This window comes from Homalodisca vitripennis, chromosome X, assembly GCF_021130785.1.
Source record: "Homalodisca vitripennis isolate AUS2020 chromosome X, UT_GWSS_2.1, whole genome shotgun sequence".
Classification (NCBI taxonomy): Eukaryota; Metazoa; Arthropoda; class Insecta; order Hemiptera; family Cicadellidae; genus Homalodisca; species Homalodisca vitripennis.
In genome coordinates, this window is record NC_060215.1 from 80,251,856 (window position 1) to 80,270,022 (window position 18,167).

Sequence of the window (18,167 nt, forward strand, 5' to 3'; positions counted from 1 at the left end):
TGGATAAAGAATGCCGTAACACCCAAGGTGCTCAAAACTCGTCTGAAACGCTTTTTAACTGCACAAGCTTTTTGTAATGTTGCAGAGTTTCTGTCATTTGACTGGGAGATTGACTTCAGTGATGTAGGTGGAAAATTGGCAAATGGATAAAAGATGTATGAATGTTGAATTGTATGTTTGAATGTGAACCTGATGAGGTGATAATGTACAAAGTTTTAGCTCTGATACTGACGGTTGCTATACATGTGTATCATGTCTCTGCAATAAAACATTGATTGAATGTTTAACAGTAAACTAAACATTTCAGGATATGTGTACGCGTGACAGCGAAATAGAACCTCGACCGAGCCGAACCTTAGTTGAACGGCTAGTAGTGCCAGAGCCGCGAGCCCAGACTAATTATTTCCAGTGTACCTGTACATGAAGATAATTTATTTTTTTATTTTTATCTAAAGAATGCGCTCACTAAATTTGTCCATTGTGCCTAGCTCAGGCTTATGAAACCCTATTCAATATTCATTAACGATCGCTAGTTTGTTAAGTTTCATTAATTCGATGCTCTGAAAAATAACAATTGCGAGTAACGCCATAATTTATAGAGCATACATGTGTAGCTGTGTATCGTTCATTTAGTAGTGTGTTTTATTACCTCATATAGTAACGCTGATGTTTGAATTTGATTTGAAAAGTGGAAGCTTCACTACACATCTGCTGGGATTGTCTAAAGAGTACAAAGAATAGTTATGCATTTCTGTAATCATTTCTATTTTTATCTATAATTATGTCTTGTAAATGAAATATTCCTTATTATAACTAATTTATTTATTTATTTGATACACTACCACGTACTGCTTCTTCCCAACTGTAAATTGTTATTATATTCGTATAAACATGCTTATTATAAAAATGATCTGACAGAATAATTAAATGCCGTATCTCCGAACAAACCAAAATAATGTAAGGACAACAAATGGACATTGGTACCAGGTACTGAGGTTCCTGGCAGCATAACTTTACTATCTGTATACCTTTACTATCTGTATACCTTTACTGTCTATCAGTTGTTTATATCGCGCCGTCATTATTGCTGACGCAGTTGAACGCCACTATTCGACCGTCGAAAGGTGATAGACTGTAGAGAGATGTTGACTATAGAGACGTGTAGTATGTTTCGCTATATGTAAAAGGATAGTTAGATTTATTCTACGTTATTACACTACTACCAGACTTCGTTTCATTATTACTGATGTAAGCATAACTAACACTAACATTGTAGATTTTACGCTTATAAATAATAGTTTATGTGGGATTAGTTCGTTTATCGGATGGAGCGAGGAACATTATGTTACACGATGGAGGGTTTTGACTGTAACTTTGTGAATATGGGTATGTTTACTGTAACTTTGTGAACGCGGGTATTTTTACTGTAACTTTGTGAACGTGGTTATTTTGACTCTGGTAGCATACACATTTTTAATTTTAGTATGTTTTTAGAGTTTATGTTCTATTTTATGTATTTAATGGATTTAAAATGTTCATATAATTTAAGAATACCATGTTAGTCTGTCATTTTTAGTTGTTTTTGGAAAAACTCTTATTAATGAGAATAATATTGTCCATTTCAAAAATTCCTTAAATCAAAATTAAGTTAAAAATGGGTATCTTTTCGATTATCCATGATTCCGTCTATACCAATTCCAAGTTAGTCCATCAGTGTAAACAAAACTATTCTTTCTACGTTAAACAAATCGATGCTACACTTTGCTGAGCAAAGCGACCTAAACCAGTTTTCAAGGCAGGATAAACGAGTATGTGAAGAAAACAACTAAGTTGTTGAAGCTAAAATAATTGCAAAATACATTCAATCTATGTGTTTTGCTGTCGTACGTATTTGACAGTAAAATGTGTAATAAAAAAAACAGTACTATCCTGTCCATTACTTAAAAATTAAGTAAAAAAAAGATAGAACAGCAATATTTCAAACAAAATCATGCAGATTTATAAGCCACAAATGTACAGCATCTATTTGGAATTGCTGCATTTCGTACACTTAAATTGTATCGTCTATAGTACTTGATCTGGCGTTTATGTTGCTTTAAATACAATAGAGTTTTAGATGTTTGTGGGTAGCTAATAACAGTGCATATAATGTTTTAATATTTGTATGAATCCTGTAACAATTATCAGGTTTTTGAGATAAAATATCTCATTTCAGGATGGCTGAGGAAAAAGTTGTGCTGAGAGTAGCAGATGTTAATCACTGCATTACTTGTCCTCTTTGTAAAGGATATTACATCGATGCCACGTGTTTGATAGGTTGCGGTCACACATGTAAGTATACTTTTAATAATCTACGTTGATATTCTATACTTGTGTAGTTGAAATGGCAACAACAAGAATACAGCGCAATGACGCAATTAGTTTTTTTCCAAAAACTACATTTTTGTTGAGCTTTATGTACAACGGCAACAATGAAATAGATACAACATAGTATAATCAAACAAAATAATGTTAAGGTGAATCGATGTTTGGGTGGAGCTTTATGTTCAAATAATTTCTTTCACTTTTAATGGAATACTATTGCATCTAAAAAGTGATCTTTGACTACAGAATTATCAAATAAAGCCTAATTTGGTGTTGTGAGCAATATTTTTACAAAGTTCAGCAGAATTCATAATAATTTAAAAAGTAAAGACCTTACAATTCTATAGAAAAATAGAATATGTTTGTAATGTTTCAGAAAGACGAAACTGTAAATTATCTACTTTTTTATAAAATGGTTTGTATTAATGACATTTTTCTGTATAGGTATATTATACTATGTCAGGTATAATTCTCCTGTATTGTTACAACTGCAATTTTAGGCATTCATTGCAAATCCAGTAACGTCCTATACACCAACAAACTACATAAACTGGTATTTATAAGTACCTTATATAAGAATAATTTGAACACATCATAATGGTTTTAAAATTAAATTCTAACTTGTAGAAAACGTTTCAACATTGCCTGAGCAGTAGATTTATTTAAAGCATGGTTTTAAAACCATAATATCACATTGTTTTTAGCTTGTTTACAATTGTTACTAATTAGCAATACATAAAAATTCGGCTTATCAAAGCAAATCTTGGTAGTTTAAAATATTAGAAATATATTTACGTTTAAATTAGGAATAGTTTAGGCATAAGTGTACATAACATATACAAGCACAATATTAAATTACTACAACTAACATATTTTAAAAGTATGAACATTTTTGATAGTGTTGCGGTGGTTTTAACTCCTTTGTTAAAGGTTTCCTCTGTTGAAACATCTCGGTCTCACCGTAAAAAACCATTGTCAGTCAGCAAATGTTGAAACATAACTAGCCGAAATATTTCAAAATTGTAGTATTCCAAAATGTATTACTATTATGAAATAACTATCTGTTACTGATTTTACAATTTAGTGCAGAGCAAGAATAACGCATTTTAAGATATGTGACTTACCTTCCTTTAAATTATTTTATAGTAGTTGTGTTCATACAGGATTTCAGGCAATATGCATTCTGAAAGAATTACATTCTTTTATGGGTTTTCTTATGTGTGACGATATTATATAATTGTAACATATCTTATAGTACTTTGTTTATACATAGTTTTTAAGACCCTATTGCTGTTTGAAGGGAAAAGTACCATGGAAAAGTACCATAGGGCGAAAGATCAATCTTTGACAGAAAAATGCTCTGTCCTTTGTTAGTCCCAGTAAAATTCATTTTTAAATGTAAAATTTAACAACAATTCAAACCAGAAATCTTATTCCATTTATTAATACACGTTCTATATTCAAATTCCTCAATAAAATTACAATAATTCCGCCCTGTTATCCACTTTAAGCATCATTACCTGAATAAAATCCAGATTTTTGTTATTGTAATTTTATTCTAGAGTTATAAGTGTGTGTATTGTAAACATCATATCAAGAAAAATTATACCAAACAACGTATAATATGCTGGAATTGTCACCGAGCATTGCGTAGTCGTGAGTGTAAAATGTTAGTGAAACTAACAGTGATACTAGGCAAAAGCAAGTGCCGGGCAAAATCCCAACCCAACGCCGTGCCTATGAGTGTGGAGGTGCGTGTGTACGAGGTAACTACTACCTAGCCCTTCAGTAGCAATCACTAATTGCTAATACTATAGTTCCTGATAGCCGGGCTATTCTGACGCTGAGATAGGCTCATTCTACACACAGCAACAAAAATTCGGCGGCCCAGTAGCTTGAAACTTTTGCTCATTCTATACAAGCGCTTTGACTCTGCGCCGTTGTGGATGGGAAAACCGGCTAGAAAAACGAGACCCTTTCTAGAGCCACAAAACTCCTCATATTTACCATGCATCCTGTACAAGTAGGGTGTGTAGCTGTGCACCAATTAACGTTATCACGTTTACTGGACAATAAACATAAAAAGGCGTTGACGGGTACGCCCAGTTGGTGCGATTTGCCTGACATAGGTTTTTCATCTCAACTTCGTAGAACAACTAAAGTATCCATACATTTTTCATTACTATGGGATGTCTGAAGAACTTCGGGGGTTAGCCAACCCACGCATAGCAAAAGCAGACACAGTTATGAGAAGTTTAGCCTTGATGTCCCTGGTGAGACTTATACAAGTTTTAATTTTGTATTAATTACTATACAAGTTTCAACTAGAAATACTACAAACTTTGAGATGGTATGTTGACAACCCGGCATATTAAAATATTTTATTACTCCCGTTCTTGAATAACTTGATGATCCGAGCGGTACTGGTGTTCCTGAGAGGATACTGCATGTTATTTTCATATTGTACACATGTGCATGAACCTGAATATGTAAAGCAATGATGCGATCAGCACTAATATGTTGGAAAATGTTACTGCGTGCTATTCACATATTGTATGTAAGGTAACCTGATGATTTGAGTAGCACTAATGTGTTCCAAAAGGTTTCTGTGTATTATGTGCATAGTATATGTATGATACTGTATACAAAAACTTGATAATCCAAGCAGCACTAGTGTGCTCGAAAAGTTAACTGTGTGTTATGTGCGTATTGCATATATGGCAACTTCATTATACAAACAGTACTGCATATTTAGGTTTGTTTTACTGCATATAATTTTGGTTTTATAATTTTTTCTTAGTTACGTGTTACTACCATTACTAATATAAATGTGCAGTCATTGTGTGTAATGCAAGTAATTTGCGAAAAGTTTAATTCAGTAAATAATTATTCAAATAAAAAGATAGTATGAATAGAAATGAAGTTTTTTTATATCTTAAAACTTTGTCAATAGGTAAAAGTTATTATTGCTAAAGCAGTTATCTGGAGTTAATAAGGTGATAAAAAGCTCACATGGCGTTAGCGTTATTATTATGTTATTGTTTATTTTCACAGTCTGTAGGAGTTGTATTGTCTTGGCCCTGAACAACAAGCCTGCTTGCCCTGTTTGCAAGCTACATGTTAACCAGGCTAAGCTAGGAAACCATTTGAAGCGTGACAATACACTTCAAACGCTGGTATACAATCTGGTGCCTGGCCTCTATGAGTCTGAGATGACGAGGAAAAAGACGTTCTACGAGAAACGTGGCTTTAAAGGTTCGATTTATCATATTTAATTAGAGTATTTAATTTACTATCAATTTTATAACTTAATTCTTGGTATTTCATAACATATTTTCCTGTTTGATTATTTAATGACATGGTTGCGGGTTAGCTGTTAAGTAAGACCCGCAACGTTGTTTATACTTTTAATGCCTTATAACTTTTATTTGTTGACAAACTTTCTTGAAATTCTACTCAAAATATTATTACAGTACTGTTTAAAGGATGCCAAACAAGTGTTATAGGTGTATTAAAAATTGACAACAACACAAATTGTTGAAAATTTTCATACAATACATTTCAATAGAAACAGAACAAAAATTATTATTATTTGTATCTTAATAATAATTATTATTAATAAATATAGTTTATAAATGTCAAAACCTCTTCGAATAGATCTTTACTTAATCTACATTACCGTCTGAACCTCTCTTCATCACCCTCTAAATAAGCTATCAAATGGTGGAATTCGCTAAACACTTTTCATATTTTATTAATGGGGCGCACCCAACGTTTTCGATTACTAACTGAATACAGTAGGGCTGTATTTTTGTCATCACTGTGGAACTGTCAGCAGCAATCCATGGTACACTTCACACAAAGTCACTGCTACACCAAGGTACACTAAGTGTATTTCAATGTTTCCCTGACGGAGGTCACAACTCAACTGAAATACGAGACCCTTACTTGATCGGGAAGGTTTTCTACAGTCTTCAAGATGCTCTTGTGATGACCCATGTCTTGATGAGACCGATAGTGTTTTGTAGAAGGAATAATTGTAACAGTAATTGTAAAAACTTATACAAAACTGTACTTTGTTTACATTTAGATTTTATGTTCCAGTTCTGTTCCTTTGCTTTGGTATTAATTACTTTGTATACTTTTTATTTGTTCAGAAAACCTTTGTGTTATATTATGTAAATAAATTATTCTCATTCTTATTCTTGTTCGTAATATTTCTAATATTTCCCGGGGGAGGGCCCCCTATTGCTCCGACTGATCTGAAGAGTATTCCATAAAAAAAGCGGGTAGTGGCTAAACGAGATTTTCTCGAACTATGTTTATATGCAGAGAAAGATCAGAATAGTTCCGTGGAATATTTTACAATTAAAAAAATATTGTAATAATGATGTTTTCTGATCAAAATTTAACGAGGTATATAACAGCTGTTGACACTGTCAGTTGAATTTCGTCAAGCAGAAAAAAACATTTGTTTACAGTTTAAATTTTATGACAGTGCTTGCTCAGAAAAGATGCAGGCAGAACAATATTTGATATATATCTTTTATTCCAGATTGCGCCAGAACGCTGAATGTTTCGGACTCAATCAGTTACACTCATGTGTTCTCCGTGTACGTAGAAGGAAAACACAATAACTTACCGTTAGATTATGATGATAGATGATATTATAAAAAAACGACTGAATCACAAATACCGTTTTACTATCTCGGTCTCACTACTTTCTTGAGTACATTTTCAGAACTTACTAAGTTGTGTTATCGGATTTCAAATTAATGTGATAAATGTAATGCAATTTTTCGTAGGTTCGGTGAACACTCCAATTTTTATTTCTTCGCTGGACCATAGTTATGCTCAAGTAATAGATAGACGTGTCATGTAATTTCTACTGAAATTTGAACGTATTAACACGAATTCTTACATCAATAGCGGTTTGAAAATCCGTAGTAGGCAATTTATTCTTAAGTAATATCTTATAACACGTAGCCCAGTCTGGATCCTTTCGGCAGGAAGAAGGCATAGCGCCATAAGTGTGCCCAATGCATTGCCACCCGCCTCGAGATTACGAGCTATTTTAAACCCTTTAAGGACCAAGGGACACATGTGTCCCCAGAATAAATAATTTTTTTTCTACATCCCAGTCAAGTTAATATTCATAAATATTAATTATTATCGATTCAAAAAGCTTAGAAATACATTTAAAAAATATTCCCACCGTAAAAACAAAGTCTCCTTTATTTTATTAAAAATATCTAATTATGCAATATAATTATAAATGTGTTTCTTAGTTTTATTATTTTTGCACAAACATTCATAATGCACATTTTTATGAATTGCTTGATATATTATCATAATACAACATGACCAATATATTCAGGAAGAAAATCTGATAATATTATTTTTTTATTTGCTTATAATTACACTTTTTTTTTCGTTGGGACACATATGTCCCTATGGACTGTGAGGAAATTAGGTTGGCTAGCCTTATTGAGAACAGCTGACTACAGTTACCTTCAGTTTTGGCAAATTAGATTTTGAGGTTATGCCATTTTATTCTTTCTTACTAGTTAGTTAGGGTATTGAATTGAAGTTGGTGAGATGGATTCTGTTAGTGAACGTTTTATTTTACATAAAACAAGATGAAATTTTACAGTATCTTGTGGCAGAAGATAGTGATAATGAAGATAATTTACTCCTTGATGAAGAAGATTGTCAGTTTTTAGGTGAGGATGTTGGATATACTAATAAGGAAGTTATAATTGAAAAGCCTAAATAAAAGTAATACTCAGAAAAACTGATTTGACTATTGTAACTCAAAACCAAACTGATTCTAAAGTACAGAATGACAATTTGTCTGATTTTCTTTCAACTTCACATTCTTTCAGTGAAAATGTACATCAAACCGAACCCCATGCTGATAATAACATACAATTTGAAAAACATAATATAACTTCAAAAAGAAAAAGTAATTTGTGTAAAAATGTTAGTGATGTATCCTCTGAAAGGCGTAGACCTAATTCAAAAAAACAAAACCAGATCAAATTTTGACCTGGAAAAAATGTTTACAATAAGCCTGTTACAGCCCAAAATACAAATGAAGAAATTACACCAACATGTTTTCAAACATTCTCAGATATCAATATTCCTTATGATGGTAACAATATCGAATCCTTTACAAATTTTCAATGAATGTGTAGGATTTGACAGTCTTGTTGAACTTATCGTGCAACAGTCAAATCTGTATATGGAACAAAATGGTGAGAATTTTAAAACTGATGAAGATGAAATAAAAGCTTTCCTCGGAATGAACTTAGTCCCATGGGATACCATATTCTTCCCTCAATAAGAGACTATTGGTCAACTCAACCAGACCTTCAAGTGCCATATGTTTCTAATGTCATGCCCCGTATATAAGATTCGAAAAAATTCGCTCTGCACTGCATTTCAGTGACAACTCCACGCATAACGCTAATACGCGATCTTCCTCAACCTATGACAAAGCAAAAAAAATTAGGCCAGTAATAAATCATCTAAATTTACATTTTCAAAAAGCCCGAGAAAATTCAGAAAAACAATCAATTGATGAGCATATGGTTAAATTCAAGGGTCAAAATGCCATGAAACAATACATAAAAGAATAAGCCTGTAAAATGGGGTTTCAAACTGTGGTGCAGATGTGACTCTGAAACAGGTTATTTGTACCAGTTTTGATATCTATACTGGAAAGAAAACCAATCCAGAACGTGGCCTAGGGGAAGGTATTATTCTACAAATGACAGAAAAACCTTGGTGGTAAAGGTATCCAGTTCTATTTTGATAACTTTTTTCAACTCTCCCCTTTTACAAACTGAAATGTTAGAAAAACAACTGATGGCATGTGGTACTGTTCGTTCGGAACGTAAAGAAATGCCAAATGCTTGAAGTCAGACAAAGAAATGAGCCGGGGTGACATTGACTTCGCTTTCAACTGACAAAGGTTGTATCATGTGTCAAGTGGATGGACAACCGTTTCAGTTTTCTTATGATATCTAATTTTATTTCTCCATTAGGCAAGGTGACTGTTGAAACGCAGACAAAAAGGTTCTAATGAAAAAAGTGAAAAATTGACTGCCCTAAAATGGTAAATGAGTACAACAAGTACATGGGCGGCTGTTGACCTGATGGACCAGAAAAAAGTGACTTATGAAGTAGACAGGAGGTCAAAAATTAAGTAATTACCTTAGGTTATTTTTTGATCTTTTTGACATTTCTGTCAATAATGCTTGTATTATTTACAATCAGTTGTTGAAGAATGAGAGCTCAAAAGCTGTTACATCTCTTGAGTACCGACAAATGATAGCACGAGGTCTAATTGGTGACTACACAAATAGAATGCGTTCACTTCCCAATACTCCATTGTCAAGGAAATCTAAATATATTAGACCCTCATTGAAGCCAGAACATATCATGAAAAAGACAAATATCAGACGTCGATGTGTTGAATGTGCCAAGAACAAAGTAGAAAACCGAACAAACTGTACATGTGTAATATGTCAAGTTCATTTATGCTTTACCCAATGAAAGAAACTGCTTTGAACAGTTTCACTAATCAACATAAGAAACAATGTTCTATTGTTATTTTTTTATAATAAAACTGACACGTTTTCGAACATGTATATTGATTAATTAAGTTTTGTAATTTCATAATTTTGTAAATAAAATAACTTTTTTATTAAATAATATTTACTTCAATCACCTAAATAAACCTACAAAGACTTGTAAAATTACAGAAATATAGAGGACTACTCAATTTACTAGGTTTTACTAGAGTCCGCTTGGGACAAATATATGGCATTGCAGTATCTTTGTCAAGTTCCGTTACCGTCCGTAGGGACATATTTGTCCCATGCCATATATAATAAACTAGGTGTACTAATTATTTTAAATACAAATAAATAGTTTAGTTACATAACTGCAACATGTTTTTACAAGAAGAAAAACTTTTTTTTCATGCCACATTTCTTATGGTCCTTAAAGGGTTAAGGGACGCAGTTGCACAGTGGAAAGCATGCGGAAAATTGCCTGGAACGATTGGAAACTTCATGATGTCAGCATTACAATTTATACGTGGAGTAATTTACTTCTAAACTCGTCTGTTTCTTCTTAAATTATGATGCAATTTATTTCAGAGATTTATGTTTGATGATGATAATTTGGAGAAGTAAAATCCGAGTAGTATTAATCTAACCTGGGCGTAATGGAAAAGCATCTCACTATACTTGCATGAGGCCAGACCAGGCGAGCGGCATTCCGGATAACCATCTCTAACTGTCCATGACTATCTCCGGATGCCACTGCGGCACTAACTGCATGAGGTACTGGAGCACCCCCTCGTACGCCTGTTGAGTTTTTCTCGTCACTATGGCGAATGCTACAGGGAAGAGCTGAAGAAACCATCGAGTCATTTACCAACGATTCATTAAATTAAGAGTTGTCTTATGTAAGATATCTTCATATTATTTGTACGTAACAACAAATTTCACTCAGCTATTCACGTAATTCAGGTATTCCGCGTGGACTGTTAGAAATTAGAACCGTGTCCCAAGCTGCAGCGGCAACATCTTAATTGTTGCATCCATGTGGATGCGTATATTGCTGCAGTCCACCCTTCTTCACTAGCCGGTCCAATTAAACCCCTGAAAAGGGATAGGCTTCACTATCTTCAGAAGTACTCCGTTCCAACTCAGGCTATTGCTGTTGCTGAAGGATCTCTGCAACTTCTTACAGTGAACTAGGCACTTCTTGGTGGAATACTCTGATGCAGGTGACGGATACAGAAGATCTGACTTAGGAAAGCCGACCCTTACCGCAGCGCGGGGAAATTACGTCAAAAGTTACGTCAAACAATAAGATATCAGAATTATCAGTAACATTTAAATTAACTAAATGTATATATTATACATTAGGTAAACATTGTGTACATATAGTAGTTAAATAACGGTAGAGTCTTCGCAAAACACTCAGCCAATTAAATCAATCAATCAGCCAGTAAATAATAATCATAGTCAAATAATTTGCCGATAAGGTGTCCCTCACGAATAAAACACGCTACATTGAACAAACTTACATATAGAACCTACAAAGTTTCAGTCAAACATTGGATTAAAATACCACTATGTTTTTCTTACTATGGTCGTGTGTCTACAGTTTTTTGAAAACATTTTATCGAAATATGTAATAAAATTCATGTAAAGCAGTTATTACATAGCTTCAGATATAACAGAAATTCGCTATCAAAAAGTTGTAAGTTATTTATTTTATTCTTTTAGGTTAACTAGAAAACATATTTCCTATACATCTAATTTATTTTTGTTTCAGGCTGTGATAAGCAGGATGTTGATACAACAAAATAATGAGAAGCATACTTAAAATGTTGTCTACAAGTTTCTACAGTTAAAAATAAATCTGGTATACGTAATAGGCATATTAGTTTTCCCCGCATCTCTACCGGTTCACCCGAAAATGTTGTCAAAATCAAAAATGTTGTCAAATTTTGGCAACTGTCACGTGCATATTTGTATTTGAGTCCCTGTAGCGTCTAAACCGTAGGTAGTAGCTCTGATCTGACGGATATCGTTAGTGCGGAGTGAAATTATCTATACAACTTTCCTGTGATTTTTTTTACTCTATCTCACTTGATAAAGCCACTAAACGCGTTTAAGGTCAAAAATTTTAGTTAAATCTAGGAAATTTTTGTGTTTATTTGTAATCAAAGGCCATTGAAATTCGGGAACATACTTCCTGGTCAAGGTTTTGAAGTTTTTAGCATTAGTAGATAAGGGCAGTATGATTTTTACATCTACTAAAGTATCAATTGTACAACATAATGAACTATTGCCTGCTGCTATATGCAAGTACAAGAAACCAAGTACAAAGAGAAACTTATAAAATGATATGATATAATGAATTCAGCTGAAGGAGAAGGCCCTGACGAGTACTATTGTGTGCTAACCTGACTAAGAATTAGATTTCAGGTGTCTAGTATTAAAATCCACGAATTCACTTTTTTGGCAGCAATCACTATCACAAAGAAAGCTTTGTTCAGATAAATATAATTTTTAATAAGAAGAAGTAACGTCAATCAAATGTAGAAAATGTTAATATTTTACAAACATATTTTCTTTTCTTTATTTAAATTGGTATTAATTTATGTTTGATTTGAAACTCTAAAGATGGGAGGTGAAACTGAATTTCACTGTAAGATCCTTCTTTTATTTCATTTCCATTCTTGTTTGTTGGAGGTTTTCATCTTTACGAGTTTCTTGAAACATGGAGTAAAGTGTTTATAGGAAGTAATATCTTCCTATAATGTCTCTTTCCTTATCAAGATATTAAATTTAAAACACGTTATGTTATATCTTTCAATACCTTCAATTGCTAATCAAATTATGACTGAAAGTGAAGTAAAAAAGATCACATCATGGGAAGTCACTTGACTTACTTGAACACGCTTGGGGTTCATTGGCTCACTTGGATGCAGCGAAATATGAAACCAAAACATGGTTTAACCCTGGTTGGATTTGGCAGATTTTGATAATAAGCATAGTTTTGTGGTTTTTAAACGAATCAATTTAATTTTGAATTCAGGATTCTTTTTAAACTATAAGGAATTATATACAACTCAATTTTTATAAAATTTGGATTTTGGTGGTTTTGACCATAGGCACCCCATATCAAAAACAAGACGAGGATACTATTCCACAACTCCTTCTGGAGTAATACATGAAAATTGTTTAAAGTTTTTTCTGTGTTTACATGAGTATAAGTCAACAATATGAATGTTTGTAAAATTAGACAATTTAACTAAGCGAGACTTTTCAGACCTGATGTTCAATAACTACAATGATAAATGAATACCATTACGTAAAAACATTACGTACCAATGGGGAAAGGCCCTTTGCACATTACAGTTCGAGGACTTTAGCTGTGCGCGTGACCTTGCCGAGTGTGTGGTGATTGGACTGGAGAGTTGGCGAGGTAGCATTATGCGCTGCATCCCGAAAACATTTCCTGTGACTCATGGGCATATTTCCCTCCTTTCAGGAATCATATTGACCCAAATAACTAATCACGCTCACTACAATCAGTCTGTTTTGTGACAGTGCTGATTGTGGTGGAATTAAATATAAGAGAATACCAGATAATAGCAATAATAAGGACTTATCCTATAAAATGGTGCTATGGTGGTGGTGCTATGGTGCTTGGTTATAGTGTTTTTAACGTGTTTTTGAAAATAACGTATTTGTCAATACTAATATGCAAATCGAAATCGTGAGTTTAAAGTCTTTAAAGAGATTGTTGCGCCTTCATCTCAGCGGCTAGCACATAAACGCAACCCGCCACACAGATAGCGTTTATTTGTTGAAAGGGTAGTATTTGGGCCCTACGAGAACAGCTAAATTCCTAAATACACGATTTTGCCCGTCCGGGGATAAACTAGACGGTTTCAAAACGGGGTCTGTTGATTTTCACAAGCACGATTCCGCCCCGGCGGAAAAGACAATCGGACAAATCGAAAAGAACACCAGTTCTATTGAAGGTGCGGTCTTATTAATATAGTTCGTGAGCAAGTTGTTGCATTATGGCTACTGTATCGTCGGCAGAAAAGAAAAAAAGGTGCAATCGATTCTGGTTTCGTTCAATTTATCAGAGACGTGAGGAATTCGGGACCTTTTACGTATTATTTTAACACCTGAGAAATGACGACAGCACTACTTTAGTATATCAGTTTCTTCTATTGATGAATTGAACTAGATGGATAGCTTTAATTCAACTAATGATATAAACATTTCAACAGCAATTACTTCATAACTTTTAAATAAACCACTGAAACACACAAACTTAAAACACCGCCAAAACGCAACCTAAAATCAAACTGAATGCACACTCCAAGGTACAGGTGCTGACGATTAAAATCGTCTAGTGTGAAAGCGTGAATTTGGTCACATAGGCCATTGAGTTGGGAGGGCTGCTCCGTGTGGCTCCATTGGCACTGGGCGGTACAACCAGGGCTAGTTCTGTCTGAACAGGACGGGAAATGTATGGTCCCCGGTTGGCCTGTCAGTTTGGACTGTACAGGAGGCCGGTGATCGAACGAAAATCTATTCGGCCATCCGGCCGGCCGGAAGATGATTCAGGCGAGCCGGTCCGTGTGTGGGGATTTCCGGCCACCAAAAAGCGAAAAAAACGCGTTTAAAGTCAAAAACTTTAATGTGCAGCTACCGAAAAGAACTAAAGAAGGTGAGGGATGCTCCGAGGTCTGGTTCTTCTCGAGACGAGATATGTGTACCAAGACTCACGTAAAACAATCTTATACAGTTTGTGGATGACCAGGAACTCGAGAAATTCAAGAAGCAACTTGGGTGACAAGGGAACTACTGAAAATAACGATGTAAGTATACATAATAAAAATGTATTTTATTTTAACGAAACAATAACTGATTTATTGTAAAAGTCATACGCATGTTAGGTACTGTACACCACGTTTATCCTTGCAATGACATGCCTAACTTGTTTTGGCAAACACACTTGCCGGTTATGAACGTTTACAGTTTCTTAGTCAATGAAGTTTATTTACCAAGGAACACTTCCTTCATTAACAAAATAATTCATAAACCTTTTCCGAACCGTTCTTGCAACGGTAATCGCGTTTCCAAAACCTCTTCACTGTAAACTGCGCATGTTCGCTGTTGCCATGTTCACAACGATAACCAACACTCGTAATACCCGCTCCCGTGTCATCGACATCAAAGCATTCTGGAGAAGAGTGTGTGTTCGGAACAGTATTGACAAAAATTGAGTAATGCACAGCACGCCATCACAACTGGTTCAATTTTCTTAGGACCCATATTAACGGAAGAATGAAATATTCTGAACCTAGCGCTCAAAATTCCGAACTCATTTTTCACTATGCGTCTTGCTCGACAAACTCGATAGTTGTATATCTTAGTACTGTAATCAGTTAGGCTTGCCATTCGAAATGGCTTAATCATGTCGACGCGCAACTAAAACGCGTCATCCGCAAATATATTCAATTGACTACGTTTTAGTTTTTAAAAAAATGAAGTGTTTTGTAAAACTCTACCATCAGACACCCTAACATATGTTCCAAAATCACACATAACGAATCTATAGCTCCCATAGGCAATTGCCATTAACACCATGCTATGATTTCCTTTGTAATTAAAGAAATCATATCAACTCAGATCCACTTTCTGGGACAGGGATGACAGTCGCATGCTTTCCATCGATAGCTCCAAGACATTGTAGGAAATTCCGACGCAGCTCAGATTGCCTGGCTATGTTCTTGGATTCGTGGAAAATGGAATAGCAAAAATCAGTATTTATAAAGTAAAACTAAATATTTCCTTATTTGGCATAAAGTTTGCTACGTTATACATATTTTGAATTGTAGTTTTTTTTAATAAAGCAACAATTATTCTTTAAAACTCAAACCATTCAATAAGTTTTCTTACGTTACACATGGTTTATCTTACCTTCAAGTGATCCTTATGTAGAAGTTTGTAAATGGCTTCACAGATTTCAGGTATTATTTTGTCTAGTGCTTGTGGTGAGATGATTGTAGAATATCTAATGTCCTCAAAACTCCTCCCAAGAATCTGTTAGACTGTTGCTGTTAGATGTTCACGAGGGGGATATCACACTTTTCATCACAGTATTTTTTTCAATTAAAGGAGCAACCAATGACAAAAGGTTTAGGTACGTACTTTCATCCATTCGAAGGTGGTTGTGTCAATCGTAAGTAATAATTTAAGTTTCTAGACGTTTGCTATACATGTTAAACATGTTTTCGCAATAAGCAATTTGACTTTGACTTGACATCGTTTGGGGTTCCCTTCAATTCACTTATTAAATTTACGTGTGAGTAGCCTACGTACCCCTCTTCGACAACCACTGTTTACACCACAACTCGCATTTTTTGCCCCTTTCCTATTACCATTTAAGACTACTAATAAGGCCAAAGTGTCATTCGCATCTTCATCACAGGAGGACATTTCAATTACATAACACGCATTGCAAGTAATTCACTACACATAAAAATACCGCTTGCCGGACTGGATTAAACAGTATGGTGTTATCAGGTCAACATGTTCAGGCAGGACTGTCGGGCTTGTCGGTACGTGTATGGACTCCGGGCCGGGCAGGCTCCTTTGTGACGTCACAAATAGTCCCAGATACTGATCTGTGCCCGTTTATACAGCATTGGGAGGACGCGCACTCGCTCTTTATTATTGGCCTAGTTCGACACCTATTGTTCAAAATGTATACAAACTATATATAATTTGGATCTTTATTGACCAGCGAACAAAATTATATCAATTATGTTTAATTACGATTGAGTAACTGATTTATAATAAGAAATTAGTGTCACAACAAAGTTTGTTTATTTCTTTTCACATATTATTTTGATGACAAGTTTCTAGTTTTTTCTTATATTTTTTCTAATTACGTAATATGTCTTTATCAGTATGTTGCAAAGTATAGACACATGCCTGTTTACCAAAATTAAATGAGATATTTTACACTGAACATGTGTAGTTAAATATAAATTGCAGCATTCTTGAAGCATTACTAATTAATCTATGTACAATATTTTTCTTTGCAGATTCTTTTGAAGGAAACCTTCTTAGTGTACTTCTATAATACACTTAAATAAGTTCTATGAAAGTACACACTATTACATACAGGTTTAGGTTTCTTCAGACTACCTGGAATTCATTCCTTTCTGAGCTTCAAACCTACAAACTGGATGTATATTCTTAATATTTCATGTAATACTGTCCTTGACTTACAATGTAAATCACTTTTATTGCTTACCAAGCTAAACACTTTGTAATCGCAACATCCTTCAAATAAATATTAACTTGCAAAAGCGTATGCAAACTGTCAAACAGGTCCCTTTATAAATGTGTTGATTTTACAAAAGCATATACAATTTTCATTTTTTATTAGAATATAAACATGTTTCTAATTTTAAAAGTTGTCAACATTCTTACTAAAATTACAAAAACTATACATTTTATACTGTTTGAAGTCAATTTCGGATTGTCTTTCTTCATGCGTTTAATATTTTTTGTAAAGTCTCTAACACGAAACTGGGTTTATTTTAAAATAATGTAAGAAAACATCAATTTCTCAATTTTTTATCTGCCATTTTACAATTAATAAATGTTCCATCTATTCTTTTTACACAATCTTCCCTAATATTCTATTCTGTAATGAATAAAATAAAATGATCTTCACAAACTATATAATTTGTATTAGGTTCGAAATTGTCTTTGATAAATAAATCTAATCCATATTTGCTTTGATATTCGAGCTAACCTTTTTTTTTAAGTAGTACAAATATGCAGTGACTTAAAACTACCTATGGAATTTGTAATATCTTGTTTTCTAATGAAAATTTATAGAATAGGTTTTTATGAAATACACTTTTTATTATTGTTGACCTTGCGCAAAATGAGTTTGATATAGTGTAATATCTCTTAAGAATAATATTTTATACATTGGTTGCTGCTATGTATTCTCCAAGATGTATTTGGAACGTGAACCATAAAGATACCACAGAATATACTCTCACTGGTCTTTGTGAAGTTGAACGTGGCTGGTGAAGGAAGCTTGGGATGGCTTGTACCTGGAGGGACTGCTATTGTTTGAATTATTTCCATTTGTTTGAAAAGAGCCCTTTCATAGTTTCAGAAGGTACTTCTACAACACTGTACTAGGAATGTGTGGTCAAATAG

At 33.9% G+C, this 18,167-nt stretch overlaps 1 protein-coding gene across 1 annotated transcript; it reads left to right on the forward strand.

Moving 5' to 3' along the window:
- Positions 1-1,382: 1,382 nt before the first annotated feature.
- Positions 1,383-11,818, forward strand: LOC124369490 (polycomb group RING finger protein 3-like). The gene is made up of 3 exons (XM_046827502.1): positions 1,383-1,386; positions 5,419-5,619; positions 11,722-11,818. The coding sequence occupies exons 1-3, from the start codon at positions 1,383-1,385 to the stop codon at positions 11,754-11,756; spliced, it is 240 nt and encodes a 79-aa protein (XP_046683458.1). The 3' UTR covers positions 11,757-11,818.
- Positions 11,819-18,167: the final 6,349 nt, after the last annotated feature.

Excerpts from the sequence above, each read along its gene's own strand:
- LOC124369490 (XM_046827502.1), top strand. Across the intron at positions 5,620-11,721 it reads CGAGAAACGTGGCTTTAAAG|GCTGTGATAAGCAGGATGTT; the intron begins GTTCGATTTATC and ends TTTTTGTTTCAG.